The following is a 20655-nucleotide window of genomic DNA, read 5'->3' as shown; positions in this document are numbered from 1 at the left end:
GTTGTTCTAAGGAACTATCATCCAGAGGAGCTATTCTCTGGGGAATCTGTCCTAGTTCTGCTGATCATAATGCCTCGGTTCTAGAATTTCCTAGTCATTACTGAGTGTAGAGTTTAACAAACATGGCATTAAAAAAAAAAAGTTATACTAATCATAATCTAAAGATCATTTATTTTTCCGATGTATTTTTGTAATAAATTCATTTTTAAAAAGAGGAATTTGCTACCAAAATTAAAAAGATGGTTACAAATTTTAATATGACCTAAAAAGGGCAGATGATTTTTTTTTTTAATTCATCACTATCTGAACTAGAAATCATAATTGATGCATCTAGAATCCGTATTGCACATTTAATTTCTAAAATTTTCATATATTTCATAATCTTGTCACATTTCTTCTCACATTTGCATAGGAGCCGACATGAAACAAAGTACAATTTGATTTGGTTACTGGATCTATAAGCAATTTGCAGAACAAGCCATGTCATGAATGACATCTAATAACTTAGATATTTGACCTTGTCAAAGTTATATTGGGTCATTATGTTAAGGATGTTGACATTTAATCATTTGTGTTGTATGATAGATGATACAGGGTTGCATGTCATAGAGCTCTGTGCTAACTTATGAACTCTGCTTTGCTGACCCGGGCCGACCAGCCAGGGATTCTTAATAATACAGACAGGACTTGCTTCTCAAATCAAATCAAATTCAATTGAGAATATATTCAGGGACAGGTAGGCTCGATAGTAAGTCATATTACTTCTGATTTTAAGGTCTAGACCCTTGTTTTATGACATTTCATTTAAGAGTATAATTAACATTGAAGAATGAAATCACAGTTGATGAAAATCTGAGATTCTTGTAGTTAAAACATCATATAGGGGTAACCTAGTGAAATTGTCTATTTTCCATTTTCTATTTACTTAACCCTAAAAAGATTGGGCTAATTTGATGCCTTAGAAAACTTGGGGTGGGAGAGCTGAATGATTCAGGCCCCCCCCCCCCCCATGAACTTGAACGTTGACCGCATAATCAAGATAAAAATCAGTATGCATTTTACCCATGGCATAATCTACAAAACTTATCAAATTTTTGAAAAATCTCATGAAGTTGCTTTGTGTGAGAGTGAATAAAATATAGCAGTTTATGTGATGCAAATGAAATTCAGGCAACTTTTGAAGACAAATCAGGAATTCTCATAGTTTTTGACTCAGGGGGAAAATGACAAAGTAAGATGTCATTTCTTAGTAGATCTAGAGTAGGCATATTAAAGAATCATTAATCACTTTTTTAGTCAAGATAAAATAGTGTATTACTGTATTTAGACTTTCAGTTGCCACACCAAAGGGCTTGGCCTTATAGTTGAGCTGTGGTTTCATTGAGCATGAAAACACACCTCTTATCTTTGACATGCCTGAAGCATTCTCAGTCAGACAACATGGCATTGTAACTCATATTACAACAAAAATAAAATGGCTTCATAAGTGGTTATTCTGATATTACCAAAACTAAACAAAATGTCTTAGATCGAAGTATCATCCTTTTCAAATCTTGTGCAATACTGAGGAGCTTTCCTTAAGTGATTTGAAGACTTTTAGGAAGTTTGTCATTGTCCAGACTGAATTGAAGGCAGATGATTAGCTTAACCAGTGAAGTGGTACCCACTGAGGTTGTATTTGTATCCTGTCTATTTCAGAGATCAAATCATTATAGGCACGGTCATGATCATGATGTATGATCACATGATCAAAATAATGTCCATACATATCTTCCATCCCTCGTCCAGTGTCAATGATTTCTCTCAGCTCTTGCTCCTATCAGGATAAATCAAAAGAAGATACAATTATTGTTCTTAATCAACCCATAGAGGTCAACACCATAACTTTCATACCATAAAGATTAATCTGCTCCTTAATTAAGCAACAATTCTTCATTTTCTATTTATTGTCATGCATTGAAAAAATATATTGAGATAACACAAATCAAAATGAATAATGAATGTTAAATGTTTACAAAAAGTTCCCAAATTGCATTCTTAAACGGTGATTTTGTTTCCATTGTGTTGCCTTAACTTAATGCTTCTTAGATTTTTCTCTATTTATTCAAATAAACTTTTTCTTGGAATGGACTTGCCATTAAAGTTAAAGGGCTTTTATCTTGGATCAGCACAACAAACTGCTCTGGAAATTGTAAACTTTTATCATTATATTCTGATCACTTTAGACTAAACTTAAAGTTGTACTTTTGTAAAGATTTGATTAGGGTTATTATGTCAGAACAGATAGAATCTTGGGTATCTCATTCAGCACAAAAACAGATAACCAATCGAGGGTCACCAAATATTTGTAAGTTATCTAAAGATATATGAAAAGCCTCCTGGTAGGGATCATAATAAATCTGAAAGAATCTACAGAGAGAAGGTTTAATTACCTTAAGAAGTTGACCTGCTTCTGTTCTCTGCTGTCTTAATCTATCAATGGAAGGTGGACAGATGAAGATGAAATAAGGCTTCAAACAAGACTTCTTCAGCATCTTCAGTGCCTGTAAAGACAATACATCAATCATTTCATTTGAATGTATACTGGAGAAGTTTTATCAAATGCCTTTTACGTGTACATGACAATGCATGAATTAATTTTCTAAATAACAAAACTAAACATAACAAAAAACAAAGAATGCATTAGCTATTTTGTGTCTCGCCCACTTGTGAAAATAACTAGAAATATCGCATCATAAGAGAGTCTTGCACATTTACTTTAACGTTGACCTCAAAATAACCTTTGACCTTACCATGTTACCTCCGACTGCACCATGTCACTCGGGTCTCCTAAACATGTCTACCACCCAAGTTTGGTTTGAAAGTGACTTACGGTTGCAGAGTTATGTGTCATAAGAGAGTCTTGCACATAAACATTAATGTTGACCTCAAAATGACATTTTTACCCTTACCATGTCACCTCCGACTGCAGCATAACATGCAGGTCTCATAAGAACCTCTACAACCCAAGTTTGGGTGAAAAGTGACTTACGGTTGCAGGGTTATGTGTCATAATATTTGTGACGGACAGACAACATTTGGATCCCTTAGTCTCGCCTTCACCTCTGGTGAGCAAGACAAAAATACAACTGAATGTGAGGAACATATACAATGGGAACAGCATGACTTTGAACATGGTCACAGAGTTTCTGACACATACAAATAATGTGTCTTGCTTCTTTAATACATGATAAATATCATAACATTGGGCATAGGCTGAGGAAGTAGTTTGCTTTCAATTTTTCTGATTTTCATAATACCAGGCCGGGCAGTACCTGACACATTAGAAAGTAGCTATTCTTCCTGTGTTGAAATACCGTTTTTATGAACCCAAAATATATCGTTTTCAAAGATGAACCTGGTATTTGGATTGATTTTATAGCACAAGTCAAATGAATTGGACTGATTAAAACTCAAACTCATTTTCTAATATATATGTACATCAATGAAGTTTTCCAGCTGTGAGATAAACATCTAAAATTAACACTTTACTCCCCCTAAAATGTTTCACATTATCTTGAAAACTATTACTCGACACAATGCCATAAAATATTGAACTATCAAAAATTAACACAAATTCAAATAAATCACTTTCACAAACATTGAGCTAGTTGAAATAGCTGGAACAACTCATAACAACTTGGCCCAAGCATGAAAGCTGGGCCGAGTTGTTCCGACCCTCATAGAAAATCATGCTTGGTAAAACATTTGACTATAACAACATAGCATGCCAAACACCAAAAAGTCACACTAGTTGCCCATTTTGGAATTCTATGGGGGGGGGGGGTTGGAACATGGTTTGAAACTAAACTTTTTCAGGATTTTTCAGGAAAGAAAGAAAATCCCCCCTAATTTGAATTGTTTTCAAGGATAAAAAATGCTCAATGGCCTCCACATTGATGATTTTTTTTTTCCAGGAACTTAGTCCCTGAAACATACATAATTTCCTGAAAATTTGTAAATGTGCATACGGTACAGATGACCACTTAAAAGAGGGTGTGAGGGGATTGGTATTGCATTGCATTTATATTATCCACAGAGTATATGAACCCTAATTTTATTGTGAAAGTTCTATCTCTTGCTGTGATACTTAATATCTGCCCCATTTTCATGTATTTAGGAAATGGACAGAATGCATTTACTTCATTTGTTGAAAAGAGAGTATGCAGAAATGCCACTGGGAGCATTACAAATTTGAAATTAATGTGAATGGAAGCTGAGAAAATGGTAGGGGTGGGAGGGGCCACATCCAAGACATGAATTTTGTTTGCTTGTTCTCAGAGAAGAATCATGGCTTTAGTGCATGTCTGAGAGAGTTCCACTTTGCTGAAAGACATCAAACTAAAAATGTCAATAGACTCTACTGATTCTCAAACATAAAAACCAACAAAGGGTACACATTAATAACTTAATCTCAGTGGTCTGTTAACTTGAGAAAATGCTTTGAAGTGGCTATATAAAGATTCACATGCATTTCATCTTGAGTCAAAATTCAATCACATACATATGACAGCATGCAGATACTTGCAGACAAATATGGACAAAAATGCTTGACTTATTAAAAAATGATTAACAAGAGCTTTCATTTCACATGCGTTCTAATCTAATAAATGAAATCTCACAACTTAACCATTTCAATATCTTGTGCATACTTCATAGATTCAGAAATCCATATTTCATAACAGGATTATTTTAAAAAACAAATGAATGACACAGGAAAGCTGCTCTGAGATATGAATAGTGACTTTATGGCAGGATTTCTGCTAATAGACATGGCATAGACATTTGATAAGGTGCTTTTTATCAATCATATATGAATATTCTGCTGCTGCATGAAGTCCATTCCAACCAACCTCAACAACATTACAAGCCTTTTTTATTTTTATTTGACAAAATTGCTAGACAAGAGAGCATACACAGGCCAATACAAGAAAAAACAAAATGGCAGATGCATATGAGTAAACTTTGAATACACACACCCGTTGGACAGGCCCTCGCCTGTACATGCATTCTCTAATTTCCGTAGGCTGGTGGCAGAGAGAATGAAAAAACAAAATATTATTGATGTTAATAATGATGGACTGGGTGGCGAAGTATTACATCATGTTTATACAGAATTTAATCATTAACACAAACATGCAGTTGGAAGAAATTAGTCATACATAGAAATATGTTATTAAAGCATTTTGGTTGATATGTTTTCTAAATGGGTTTTTAATAGCCATTAATATCCATACTTCCCAAAAGTGTATTGCAACACATACAACTGGACGAGAGAGGTTAAACTGTTCTTTTCCACTCACAATATGCTTTCAGAATGAAGCAATGATTAAGCATCTTTGCAAGTTAATTTGTGTATTATTGGTAATATGTCTCTACTGAAAAGGTATTAGTGTTGGAGTAGTGAATCAAGTGTTTGGTATGGTACCATAACATGCATAAAAACAAGTAATTTTGTGCTTAAATGATATTAAATCTCTACATTAACTTTTATTGAACAAACACAAAGATGTTCTCTCATGAATGTAACATGCAGGTGTGGTGACATTATACTAACCATCTCTAACTAAGGGTTCGGAAGCAAAGGACTTTCTCTGTGCATCTTGATGTATCCACATTCATTTTTTTAAATGAGTCATTACAACAAAAACACACACACACCAAAATCCAAGAGCTACATGTATCTCAAATTATAGAGTACTTTTTGATTCTGTAAATTTTACCTGAGCATGAAGATTTAGAAGACAGATCTTAGACTCGTCAATAACAGCTTGAATAGAATCCAATGATGTACCATAGAGGTTTCCTTCATAATCTCCATACTCTACAAACTTATTAGCAGCAACATCCTGTTCAAAACGTGTTTTACTGATGAAGTGGTAGTCAACACCATTTATTTCATGCTCTTTCATCACTCTTGTAGTATCTGGAAAGAGAGATTCATGCAGAGAAATACAAATGTAGCACATACACAAATGCAGACCAATTACATGCATGAATTTATTGACTGAAAAAAACACAATGTAATCTGATATCAAGGTTTGGACCCTAAATCAAATGGATGGGGAGGGGCGCTTGTGACCCATCCCCTAGCATGAAATAAATGATTGCACAATCTGACATATCAGAGCTGAAGAAAAATTGCAAATATGTCATGAGTCCAGAGTCACAGATAAAACTGTCATTTCAATTCACTGACCCTAGACAAAGACACTTGACTGTCATGAAGAGTATATGTTTCTCTATGTTCCACAAAGCATCTACGTAGCTGTTATAAAAACTCCCAAATAAAAGAGGAATTGGTCATTTGTACTGACTGCTAAGTGCAATTGGAGGACTGCTGGTGAGTGATGAGTATGTGAGCAAAGTTTGAGTAGACTTATTATTAGTGAAAGCCACATCTGAGGAAATTGAGCATGACAGGGAGATTTCAACAAAGTAAATAAGATGAATTAGATATGATATACATACTAGAAATTCATTCAAACATTGTAGTAGGTTTCACGGTACACCATGTGTCTTTCTTGAGAAATTGTTGGTCCTGAAAAGGACAATCCAAATTCGACGTTTCGACAACTGTGTTCTTGTCATCTTCAGGAGAATGAGCAAAGTTTGTAAAAGCAGGTCTTATATACTCTGTCAATGTGCCTTATGCATGGTCCCTTGCAGGTTACATGTCTCATTCATACAACTAATAACCCTCAGTGGACCTATCATATAAGTGATGTAATCATAATGTTTAAAGTTCTTTTTTACCCCCAATGATCTGATTTTCGTTGATTTTTACTTACGAGGTACAGCTGCTTTGAATCTTCTATCTGATTCCAATAATCTTTGTTTGAGTTCTTGTCTTCCAACATGTGGAGGTCCAATCAGTACAATGGGTCTCTTTCTATGAGGTTCAGGTTGATACATGCCTACCTCCTCATATGTTAGTGGCTCATCAATATCTACATCATTACAAATACAATTGGGAAAAGAAATGAAATTTATTCACAACTCTGATAATGAAATGAACAAAATGTTTGATTTACAGATAGAGTATTTTGCTGAAAGAAAGAGAGAGAGAGCCAACATTTACAAATTGCAAACACACTGAAGAGATTATTTATTAGGTAAGAAAATAGTACATGTAATGTTTTGAAACTTACCATTTCGGTCGTTGTTGTACATATTTTTCTTCTTCTTCTTTTTCTTGTTATTTTTCCCTCTACAGCTACAAAGGAGAGATGCTTTTTGTGGTTTTTGATCTTCATCATCATTTGATGGTTCCTTCATTGCTTCTCGTCTGTGAAACAAATAATTAACTTAGTTAGGATAATGAAAAATTGTCCTTTAATACATTTTGCATATTTAATGTTGATCCCTCAAATTAATCTTTAGTTACCAAAAGAACAAAATGATTGAAAAGTATATAATGACCTTTAACTTTTGCAGTTGATACTCAAGAATCTATACCAATCCTTGTCACTCCTCTATGCATAGTTGGGTCAAGCTTGTACTTGATCCGTCAAACATTCACTTACTGCAAGAATGGCAATGGGACAAACATAAAACACAATGCCTCCTGTAGACAACTACCCATAGTGGGTAGAGGCATTAAAACAGGATTTTGTACCCTTTTTCAAATGATTGATTTCATTTAAAAATATCAAATGTGCAATTAGAATGCAAGTAGCAGATCAGGTAAAATATACAGCTAGCTAATCAATCAGTGGTGGAGTAAAAATCTTTGCCCCCCCTAACCTCAGTAAAAAACAAACCAAATCTAATCAATCATAGTAATAAGGTACATTGTTGATAAACTCACTGGTTTTGGAAAGCTTTGCTTGGTACAAGGCCAGCCAATGATTGGTCTTCATCACCTTCTCTAAATGCTTGCCACCAGTTAGAATCATCAGCATTAATAATGTGTAAGATATCACCTTTGATGAATGATAAACCAAGCTCACGACATGGAATGTACATATCATCCTCAGGATCATAGTCAAAGTTGGCTCTCATATGCATCTACAAATAAACAACAAATTGTGTCATATGCATCTAAAGATAAACAACAAATTGTGTCATATGCATCTAAAGATAAACAACAAATTGCATCATATGCATCTAAAGATAAACAACAAATTGTGTCATATGCATCTCAAGATAAACAAATTATATCATATGCATCTACAGATAAACGGCACATAATACAGCTAAAGATAATTAACCAATTAAACCATGATAAAGAAACCATTATAATTATACCAAATACTCAATTGATTGAAGTAGTGGCAGATCCTTAGAATTAAAAGACAGGCAATATATGAAGAGAACTTCATAACTAATTCTGGCAAACAACACAAGTCGTTTTATAAAGACTTCTTGAAAGACATTATCTATTAAAAAACAAAATCACCTCTACACTTTGAAAAGTACATAATTATGAAAGTCTTTTTTTTTTGACAGTGTAGAGTATGATGAAATGAAAATCTAGAATTCAGAGTTGGGAAACATTAGATATATGTTGTAAGCTTGTAAGATGGCAGCCATGCATATTAATGAATGATGATATTTCTTACCAGTACAGTATTAGCAGTTGGTGGATGGGCCACATCGGCTTGTGATGGCACTATAAGGAATGTCATGGTACCAGTTTGATTCGCCTGTTAAAAACAAATGATAACCATTCACCTCTTACTCTTCAAGTCAACGGTCGATAGAAATAGTATTAATATTCTTTTTGTACATGAACAAACTTGTGGTAGCCAGGCTTACCCTGTGCACAACTATTGATTTGGCCAATTGAAAAAAAACATCTTTATCATGTCATGAAGCAATTTAAGCATTTGATCAGAATAGCAATGATGGAATAGATATCTCATTTATTATGAATATTATTATCATATAATTATGAATGACATACCATGAGGTCTGATAGTTCATTAACTGATTTGCCAGTGACGATATCATTATTGATCTGTAAGATCTCATCTCCTTCATGTAGTAGACCACTCTTCTCTGCCATTCCACCTTTGATGATACGACCAATAATGATACATTCATTCTCATTCAGGATTGTTGCACCCTAAATATAAACAAATTACAAGAAGACACAACATATTTATTCACTTTTTCTCTCCTCCCAACTAAGAAAATGAATGTGTATCACTATCCTTATTTGACACTCATTTCATGTGTACAGTGTAGTAATTAAATAATGGCAAGGGATAATGGTGATGATGGCGATAACGATGATGATGATACAGATGGTGGTGGTGATCATGGTGATGATAGTAATATTGATGGTGATGATGTTGATGATAATGGTAGCTGTGATGGTGATGATGAAGATGAGGGTAACAAAAATGAAGGTAATAATGGTGGTGGTGACAGTAAGAGTGACAATGGTCGGTGTGGTAATGATGAAAGTAATGCAGCAATTATGAACCAGCACAGAACTACTATGAGACATGCCCTTAACCACTTATCTCTTCACTACAGTCTATCAATATCAGTCAATTTACATTGATTTTTTCAAAGGATATGTGCACAAGAACTTGTTCTATTAATTATCACATAAAAATAATAAAAAAGCTCCAACAGATTATTCAGAAGTTGTAAAGCAAAGAGTGTCATATCAAGATTCAATCTACCACCTCATACTATATCCCTAGCTTTCAATCAAGCTACAGGAGGAGAAAAATAATTAAACACAGTAACAAGAAGCAATACAAAGTCATCTTATAATTAGTTGATGTCTGTACTTACCAATGGTTCACCTGTCTTCTCAATCCTGACTATCTTAACTGAATCTTCAGCATCATCAGGTAGCTCAATATCATGATATACATCATTAGGTAATTCACCAGGGTCAGGGTTGGCTACATTGTCATGTGCTCGCAAAAGACCCTACAAACAAAATATATAAATATGAAAACCATTCATTTCAGACCCTTATAAATATATGCAGTCAGTGAAAGGGATAGGACAAATGGATCACTTCACAGAGAAAAGTGATAGTTTGTTTCATCCAATGACACCACAAGCGTAAGGTAATTATATACTTGATATTTCACACAGGGAACAATCAAATTATACTTTGTAGGAATAAAAGGTAGCATATTTCCCAAATAAATTAAACTAAACCAAAGTAACCATCAATTTATGATGAATAGTGGTAAATATTTACCAAATCATAAACCATAATAAAAATAAATATGAATTAGCACATCACCTAAAATGACAAATGATTCCTGGAGATATTAGTAATTGCTCTGTAACGGGCAAAGTAAGCAAGGCATTCAGTAAGTAGATGAGTCTTCCCAAGCAACGAATCATGCATGTGTACACTTGCTCTTATTTTCATTGGTAGATTTGTTAGCATACTTGATCATTTCACAATGTTTAGCCTACTTAACCTATAATATGTCATCTTTCTCTGTGATATGAAAGCAATTAATCTAGACTTTCTCTTGAAATCATTTTAACTGGAAGTATTCAAATTTGGCTATAAATTTACATATTATTTTTTATTGGGTCCATGTATAATAAAGAAATAAGAGGGAGTGAGTGATATTACCCTTAGAAGAGGATTGGAAAGCAATCTCCTGAGCTCATCAGCTTCTCCTTTAGAACCCCTTGCACTGTATGCAATCTATTTATAGATACACCAAAAAGAAAACTGATTAGATTTAAAAAACATATCTAAAATATTTATTCAAAATAGATAAACCATCAAAGTAAAAGATAAATCATCAGAAGAAATCAATATTTGCACAGGTTTATAGGGGAGTCAGGGCTCGCGGTTTAGGGATGAAAATCTGAGACTATGTATGACTTGAGAAGTCAGGAACTCAGGGAAAACCGGGAGATACATGTATCTATTGTTATATGATATATTTCATTATAAATTTATGATCTTTCATTACATTTGACAGGGAATTAAAACTTTCACAAGTGGAAAGCCTCTAGCAGTCTTGTCTGCATTATGCAATTCAATACAGAAGCAGTGTCAAGTGCTCATCTAATTTGTGGTACCTGTTACAGTTAACCATTATATCCAAGCATAACACACTAATAGATGAGACAAAATAAAACTTAAGATTTGATAAAATGTTAATACATGCTGTAACTACCTCTACCGCTAGTGTTTCACTGTTGGCTGCAACTGGCAGAGGGGGTGACTTTGATAATTGTAATTCTCCTACTGTATGTTGGATACCAACTGCATGCTGTACATCTGAGTTGTGGAAGAACTGTTGAATAAAGTTTAAATCCTCCCTATCCTGAGGACTACCAAGCTTACTCTGTGCAATGGCTAGAGTAGCAAAGAGATCTTGGAGGTCTAGAATAAAAAATAAAAAAGAGTAATGTAATGATTCATAAGACTACACCAGGGCAGGTATTGCATTGAAAGGTATAAGAATTAGACAAGTTGGTCAAGAATATTTTGCCTTTTGATGCAACAACTGCTTAGCCTTGTTTTCTTTTGTGTAGGTTATAATGAGCTCTTGTGACCCTGCTGACTCTTGTAAAGAGGTCATTAGGAAAGCTAAACATCTTTCAGGAAATGCTTTCACTGAACAAAAAAAGTAACACTCATCAGGATAACACCCAAGAAATTATTTTAATTGAGTTCAGTTCATTTAAACAATACATCAAATACAAAGCAAATGAAAACAAATACATGGTAAGGACAATTGATAATTGACCAATTATCAAAATGGTCATTTGGATGATAAAATATCACAGACATTCACAAATCAGCATAATTGCGAGTATTTTTTATTGAGTGACGGATCATTGCATGTGAATTGAAAAGTAGAAGTGAACTGGCATTTCAATCATTGCTCCTGACCTATAGAAACCCTAAACCTGATCCTGCATACTCACTCAATATTTTTTTTGTAGGAGGCTGTCCTGGTGTAGAGTACTGTCTGGAAGTGCCTGCATCTTCAAAAAGTGGACTATCACTGACTGGCTCAAATGAAATGCTGCCCTGGCTGTTATTCTGACTGGAGTTCTGCAAATCAAAAGCAAGATAAAATAAAGAAAATCATTTCAAAAGGGTGATTCCTTGTGTGCTGTGGATTTTCTACCACAAACAGAAAAAATGTATGCCTCCACAATTTTGAGATCAAGAATATATTACACAAATAACATCTTAAATTTTCAAATGACCTCTGTGACCTTTAACTTTGTGATTCCAAATCTATCCAGATCAATCACACTCATAGATGCATAAATGAACATTGTTCCTTCACATAAATCATCAGATATCACCAATAAGAAATAATTTCAGGTATCAAATGACCTCTGTGACCTTTAACTTTGTGATTCCAAATCTATCCAGATCAATCACACTCATAGATGCATAAATGAACATTGTTCCTTCACATAAATCATCAGATATCACCAATAAGAAATAATTTCAGGTATCAAATGACCTCTGTGACCTTTAACCTTGTGATTCCAAATCTATCCAGATCAATCACACTCATAGATGCATAAATGAACTTTGTTCCTTCACACAAATCTTCATTTAACGCCAATAAGAAATAATTTCATTTTTCATATGACCACTGTGACCTTCTGCCTTTGACTTCATGAACCTTTTAGATCATCATACATTCTATCTGCATACATAGACCCAAGATTGAAGTTGAACCCTTATATTTGGGGGTTATTAGATCATAAGCAATCATCATCAGTTGTGCAAACTGTTTTTGAAATTTTGAATTTGTAATTTGGAAAACAATAAAATAAAGTCTTGTCTACAAAAGAACACATTCAAACTCAATTCCATCCACATAGAATGATGTCTTATAATTCAGGTAATTGTAAGGCCAAGAAAAGCCCGTTATCAGGAATTATAAATTTGAGTATACTGAAGCAAAATTTAAAAATTTTGAATTCTGAATCTTTACAGCTTTCCAATAGTTGTTTTGACTTCTATATGACCTTTAATCAGACCTTCATTTTTGAGGAGCGCGATCGCGCCGGCGCTTCTACCGCGCTCCTAAAAATAAAATAAAAATTGCTAAAATTTCACATTTTACATCTTTAAATCCATGAAATGGCCATCTGTTTTCCATAATTCCTTGAAATTATTTTGATTTAGTTGAAAACTATCACAAAAATGAAGAATATTCACCTCTTTCCTGACTCTGATTTGAACTGAAATATTGTAGTCCCACATGTAGACTTCCATGGTGTTGCCATGAAAATCTAGATATGGGACTACAATATTTACCGAGTTTAAATTCAAATCAGAGTCGGGAAAGAGGTGAATATTCTTCATTTTTGTGATAGTTTTCAACTAAATCAAAATAATTTCAAGAAATTATGGAAAATAGATGGCCATTTCATGGATTTAAAGATGTAAAATGTGAAGAAAAAAAAAATTTGAGCTGGAGCGCGATATTTTGTAAACGTATTGACCCAGGCCTACTTTCACCATTAATAGCTACACAGCTATTGTATATACGATGGTAAGAAAAGTCTACAATTTATCATACATGCAGACATGTATTGAATTGATTTGAGCTCCTCAAGGAGAGCGATTTATTGAGCTCCACAAAATTATAAACGTGAAGGACTGATCAGTGTGTGTCACTTATACCATGAATGGCCAAAATGAAGACACTACTTATGAACATTTATACACGGTCAATCATTTGCATTTCATTTAATGATACAATGATGTTTCCCCTTTAGAAGTGGAATGTAGGTCATGAATTAGACTGTAGTCAATTCACTGCCAGTGCAAATTTAATACAGAGCAAAGAAAGTGGACACACCAGGGTAAAACTTAAGCAGAGGCTCAATCATGGCTAATTTTCCCCAAAATGCCTCCAAGAGCCAGAGAAAAGCTTTTAAAAGCCCCTGGTATTCACCTGGGATCGAATGTCAACTGAAATACAATGTAGTAAATTTTGGCTGGTGAGCTTAAAAGAAGTAGCCCCATAAATTTTCATATAAATTGTTCTACACTGTGTACATGCAAGGCAGAAATTTTATTATCAAAATATGCTCTTACCTGTTGTATTGTAACACCATATTTGCTTGTTCCTGTTTGCTTATAACTCAGGTTATTGTTCTGTTTGGAGTTTGGGATCAAGTCTGTGCCATTGGTCAAAGTATGTCCATTAACTTTTACACTGGCTGTTGATTGAACAGGTGGATCTTTCATGCCACTTGCTGCCACAAAATCTGCTGGACAGTCCACCCCCATCTCACGTTGGGGGCGTGATCCGACATGGACAGCCGCACTTGGTTCTGGCATTGTGTTCTTTTGCCAAGTTCTGTTAGTTGGCAATGAGGCACTTTGTACATTAGATTGGACATCAAGTGTAGCAAGGTCCAAAGGGGGCGCTTCCTCGCCGTTGAGCACTTTTGGTTGGACTAAAGGTTCCTGGACAGGAGGAGATGTTTCATGATGTGGAGATTCTGTCTCAGGGACACTAATATCTGATTGGAATTCTAAACTGAAGGCTAGGTTGTCATGCCCTTCCGGTTTGTTCACTGCCTGAAAGTCTTCACCAAACAGTTGATTCAACTGGTCATGGCTGTTGCCATCGTTGGATGCCTTGGCAGAGGTTGCTGTTAGTGGAGGTTCCACATAAGATTCACTGTTCTCGGGTTCATCGTATCCATTGCTATGAGTATGGAGTTCTACATGAGTATTGTTGAAGTCTACTGGATGATTTGAGTTGTTGAGAGTTGTAAGATCTACAGGCTCCACATTATTATCAGCAGCAATCTGGGCAATCTTATCCCTTGTCTGTTGCTCAACTGCAATCACATAAGCTTGCTGTAATCGCTTTTTCTCTAGATCATCGATACCTTTATGTATAGAGAAAAAATCAGATCAAATGTCATGATTAACATCAGGTTGATGTCAGGATATATCATGAAATAATTTGTTTAATAATTGTATTGATAAAAGAATATATACTATAATTATTTTCTTGATTTCCAGATTAAGAATTCCTTTTTTTCGCTTTGCTAGTGTACCCATTTGATCACAAGAAAGTGGTTTTCAAAACCACTAAAGCGGTCTTGTTGCTATGGGATGGGAACACTCTCAGAGGGGTATCATGTTTCACAAGAAATTTGAAACCACAGTGTAGGCATTCCACATACAGTGAGTGGAAGAACGGTTGTGTCCTCACTTACACTAAAACCAGTTTAACGAGGCAAAGCGATCTTCAAAACTATTCGCGAGGTGGTTTTCTGAACCGCTTTGGAAGATCGCTTTGACCGTTCTCATTACACGTAAAACTAGTTTCCAGTAAACTACTTTTAGAACGGCAGTGAGAACGAGAACAGTGTCTTATACTACTCCATGCTAAAATTATACGACCTGTATAAAACAGAGATACACTGTAGGGCAACCTGGCCCTGAGGAACAACCCTAGCCACAACATTTATCTCTCAAGAAAATACTTATAGGACTGGAGAATTTGACACAGGAGGCTTCAAAAATTGGTTAATTGTGTGTTTTTTTTTTCAAATGTTAAAGATGAAGAAATAAACTTTTCTTTTCTTAAAAGCAAAGGTAACTTTTCCCCCAGTGCTTCACCATTACAATCACTAATACTAATAGGTAATGAATGTGTATGCTCCAATAGTGATTTAGAAGATGAATTTTTGATTTTACATGAAAACTCATTCTGAATAAATGAAAATAAAACATCCTTGTACTTTACATTAAATTAATGTTTAAAGGACAAGTCCACTCCAACAAAAAGTTGATTTGGATAAAAAGAGAAAAATCCAACGAGCACAACACTGAAAATTTCATCAAAATCGGATGTAAAATAAGAAAGTTATGACATTTTAAAGTTTCGCTTAATTTCACAAAATAGTTATATGCACATCTCAGTCTGTATGCAAATGAGAGAACTGATGACATCACTCACTATTTCTTTTGTATTATATTATATGAAATATGAAATATTCTAATTTTCTCCTCATTGTCCTGTGAAACAAAGTTTTATTTCGCCCTGAACATGTGGATTTACCATTGTTTAACATTTTATGGTTCAGTCAAGTTGCTCCTTATTATATTGTCAAATCTGTAAAAATTGAAATATTGAATAATTCAAACAATAAAAAACAAAATAAATAGTGAGGGACGTCATCGATTCTCTCATTTGCATGTGACTAAATTGTGCATACAACTATTTTGAAAAATAAGCGAAACTTTAAAATGTCACAACTTCCTTATTTTACATCCGATTTTGATGAAATTTTCAGCATTATGCTTCTCTAATTTTTCTCTAAATATTAATTCAAATCAACAATTTTCTGAGGTGGACTTGACCTTTTCCAGGTTTTTTTTTAGGAATTGGGAATTGGGGAATTGAGATAAAAGGTAGCATTTACATGAAATTGTAGAAAATTGAAATGTTTGGGAGAACATCTAATTCTGGTATTAAATGGGCTAGGGGTACCCTTTTACGTAATGGTGCCCCTTGTCTGCACAATTGTTGTCAAACCTCAAAATTTTTATAAGACTTTGACATGTTTGAGCCTTTGCTTCGTTTGCATACATGTCCATGATGTCCTGATGGAATAGAATTGTGAAGATAAATGCACAGGCAAGCTGGGCAGACTTACAGCAATACATCATGCATACTAACCTTTCTGACACTAGACATAGTACACACAAGCACGTATCACAACCACCAGTAGCTCTTTGTGCATGACCATAAATCCATAACAAGAACTGCAATACTGCCGGACTTTATATGTGCTACTTTACTCAATTACAACAAAGATCATTCAAATATATCCAAAAAAGAGAGTAGTATGCATGTATTGTCTACAGAAGTAGCATGTAGTAAATAAAAATAAATGATAGCTCCAGTGCAGCGTCCTATTATGACTGAACATGCACACAATAACACACCAGTTGTTCCGCTACAAAATTTAGTGGAGGTGGCAGCGTATGCATGATTTCACTCCCTGCTACTCAGTGTCTATTTACACCATACCCATACATTACTTGTAATTCAGAGATCAGAGCAGTCACAATCACAGTCTACAATTCACACTTTAGTGACAATCATACACTTCACTAACTGTACGTCGCTGAGCAGTAGACCATGATCAAGATTCAGTATACAGGTGTGGTAAAATATAACACAAACTAATCAGCTTGTATGAGCTGCATGATACGCTAAAATATCTGATCCATGCTGATTTATACATAATTTCATAAAAAAAGGCTAATACAAAGACTACATTGTGAAAATCTCAGCTCCTTACTCATTTGACCTTCCTTCTAGACCTGCATTCTTTACATTCCTTTGTGACAAGGACTACTCCATTTGTATCATGAGGGGGAGAATATATTTACTTTTGTCTGTTCACGGACCATAGTCTGCATAGGTCCATGGTCCGATCACTTAATAAAAAACTTTATTTTGAATTGGTTGCTTTTTGGGTGCACACCTTTAATTATCCCTATACTAGTATATAGACTCGTGTATAAAAAATGGAACTACTATCTTGCTGAGCATTTAGAATGGGAAATGGTAGGCCTAATAAAAATTATTTTAATATTATTATTATTGTTATCATTATTACTATTACATTAATATAATTATTATTATAATCATTATTATTATTAATATCATCAACATAATCATTATCATCATTATTCTTATTATCATTATTATTATTATCATCATTTACCATCATTATCATTATAATTGATAATATCATTACGATACAAGTACCGGTACTTTAATTATTATAATTATTATCATTATTATTATTTTCATCACTATTATCATTAAATTATCATAATTTGCCATCATTATCATTATAATTGATAATATCATTACAATACAATTACCGGTACTTTATTATTCTTTTAAATAAAGGCTTGTTACCAGAAATGAGCATTAATAGACATAATTCACATTTCTAACCTTTGGCAGATGAATAAATATCAAGCATAACATGAAAATATGATGGGGTGTTTTCATTAATTTTTTTCTCGGGAGGCAGGCTGCAACCAAAGTACTCCAAACATATCTAAAGCAACGTAGGTGATGAGGTTTAACCCTATCCAGCCCCCCCCCCCCTCCACATTGCATTGTCATGATAACTCTGTAATGCCAAAAGATCGCGCTGCGACGTTTCATGACTTTATTCCCTCAAGTCTCGCGCAACTTTCAAGACCAAATATGATCTTATATTTAATCCTATATTTATACATGTAAATTATACCCCTCAATTCCCCCCCCCCCCCCCCCCCCCGATAATACTCAGAATTTCATTTTATAATATCTCCAAACCCCGGGATCATCATATCTCAAACAAAAAAATTAATGCTTTTATGTAATTTTCCAAGGCAGTGTTTCAGCAAATGAAGACTGCCAAATTTGTGTCTTCATTGTTACCACTGCTTGCTACACACTATACCGTACTAGTGAGAGTAGAATGCTAGTACAGCTGATATAACATTATGTTGCTATTTTAAATGTGATTACTGCAGGGAGTGTCCTATGTGTAATCATAATGTCAAGTGCATTATGCCAAAGATACATATCTATATGTGCACTGCAAGCAGCTGTATTTCATTTACATTTTATCTAATTGTTTTGCGAGTGCCAATGCATATCACTCAGCATCCCATGTTCAAGTTATGATATAAAATTGAACCTGTTTAATATTAATGAAGTGAAAACATCTAATTCATTTAATTAATGTTAGTGTTACTCTTTTTCATTATCAAATAACCATAAAAGATTTTTTTTTTAAGCTTTCTCTTTTTTACCACTTAAATGCATTATGTAAATTGCATAAACGGGTACTAAACTGCCTCTTAAGTATGAAAAGAAAGGGAACAAGAGTTTGTGATATCATAATGCATTTACATGAATACCATTTATTATTTATCTATTAAAGCAAACTTACATGTATCAAATTCCTCATATTTTTTGGACATGATTTGACAAGGACAATTATCTTTCTTTATGCACAAGCAAGAGTCCATGGGCAGGGAGGCCCGGGGGGGGGGGGGGGGGGGGCCCTCTCCGAATGAACTGCTACCCACCCGTGTCCGACAAGCTCAGGAATGCACCCTAAACGGCGTAACTACATTAACTAGATTTGCAACCCTAAATGGCGTAACCCATGAGAAAAGCCACCCTAAGTGGCGTTAACAGGGAAAAGCCCCTAATTCGATACCCTAAGTGGCGTAAACACATCGAAATTGATTAATTTGATACCATACTGATTACTGATGTTAAATTGATGTTACATACAACAGGTATAAATTCCAGGCATTTTTTTTAAATTATTGCAAGTAAGGCCAGCATAATTTACTCTCAATGACACCTCTCTTAGCCACTTTGAATAGCCATCTTTTAGCCTAAATTCATGAATGCAAGTGAAAAATGTTGTTTGCCTTGACTGACTGATGCATCACTTATTACCATTCGTTTTACCAGTTTCATCAAAACTTGAAAAAATGGAATCCATACCAGTTAATGTGTTTGAAAATACATACATTAAGTAAACCTCTATATATGTCTTCTTTTTTTTTAAATTGATAATTAAAAAAAAATCATAGGAATCCCCGGTATGAATCAAACAAAATGGTACAGACTAAAGGCCTAAACCCTAGGCGTGCTGCCTATAGTATAGAGCAGAGTGTAAGACTAGAGACTATATACTGTATGGGGGTATTCTCTCATAAGTGATACGCTGGCCGGCGTGTGCGAGAATTATTTTATATCCCTTGAAATCACACCCTTCATGGTGTTTATGGCTTAGGTCTGCTCCCGAATCTTCTCAAATTTGCATCCTTAAATGGCGTAGATCTATCCATATTTACACCCCTCAATGGCGTCATCTTCATAACCAAATTAGCAACCCTAAATGGCGTGAAGAGAGAGAGAAAAGGCTACCCTAAAAGGCGATTTACCAGCAAATGGTGCTGAAATGCCACCCTTTTTGCCAAAGACGTCGACAACGCCTGAGTGCCTGAAACGGGACCCTTTTCGACGCTTTTTCTGGATGCGGGTGCGTAGCAGGCCATGTGGAGAGTGACACCCCCCCCCCCAGGAGGGGAGGGAGGAAGGGGGGGGGGGGGCTGTAGAAAGTTGCACTTACAAAAACTCAAAATATTACAAGCAAGTCACAAATACAGTACATGGTCTTGATTGGTTGCAATAGAAGTTTGTTTGATGTTTTAGTTGCATTTAATTACAACTCTTTGTACAACAAGCCATTACACTGTTATCAAACAGGAAACCACACATTTCATGATAACTATGTCCTTCTACTGATTGTAAAGTACCCCCTCTGTAGCTATTTTATATTCCCGTTTGCAGGTTCCTTCAGTGAGGATCCTGAGTCAATAAGTTTTTACAAAATTTATTATGTGCTTTAATGCCTCTAACCATGTGAACAAGTTCCAAATCTAGCTGTTTGGGGATATTTGGACAAGTGCCAAGTTTTACTGACCATGACTTTGACCTGATGTCCCAAGTTCAATAGAAATTCAAATCTGGAACCCATTTCATAAAAAGTTACAATAGTTGTAAATCTTTATGAAATGGGACCCTTGGGCTTCAATGAGGTGCAAAGTGAGGTACTGATTCAAAAAGT

General features: G+C 34.7%; 1 protein-coding gene across 3 annotated transcripts in view; it reads right to left on the bottom strand.

The window, feature by feature from the left end:
• Positions 1-1019: 1019 nt before the first annotated feature.
• Positions 1020-20655, bottom strand: part of LOC129265607 (protein PALS1-like) — a 31502-nt gene continuing 11866 nt past the window's right edge. For all 3 annotated transcript variants that reach the window (XM_064101603.1, XM_064101605.1, XM_064101604.1), the window contains exons 5-17: positions 14063-14868; positions 11917-12046; positions 11160-11368; positions 10604-10678; positions 9793-9933; positions 8948-9109; positions 8604-8687; positions 7850-8049; positions 7191-7327; positions 6831-6989; positions 5763-5965; positions 2433-2543; positions 1020-1816 (exon numbers count right to left, since the gene is read on the bottom strand). In XM_064101603.1, the coding sequence (XP_063957673.1) occupies positions 1640-1816; positions 2433-2543; positions 5763-5965; positions 6831-6989; positions 7191-7327; positions 7850-8049; positions 8604-8687; positions 8948-9109; positions 9793-9933; positions 10604-10678; positions 11160-11368; positions 11917-12046; positions 14063-14868 (2594 nt within the window). In that variant the 3' untranslated portion in view covers positions 1020-1639. The remainder of the gene's footprint in view (positions 1817-2432; positions 2544-5762; positions 5966-6830; positions 6990-7190; positions 7328-7849; positions 8050-8603; positions 8688-8947; positions 9110-9792; positions 9934-10603; positions 10679-11159; positions 11369-11916; positions 12047-14062; positions 14869-20655) is intronic.

Source organism: Lytechinus pictus, chromosome 7 (assembly GCF_037042905.1).
Source record: "Lytechinus pictus isolate F3 Inbred chromosome 7, Lp3.0, whole genome shotgun sequence".
Taxonomy (NCBI): Eukaryota; Metazoa; Echinodermata; class Echinoidea; order Temnopleuroida; family Toxopneustidae; genus Lytechinus; species Lytechinus pictus.
This window is presented reverse-complemented; position numbering and strand designations above follow the sequence as displayed.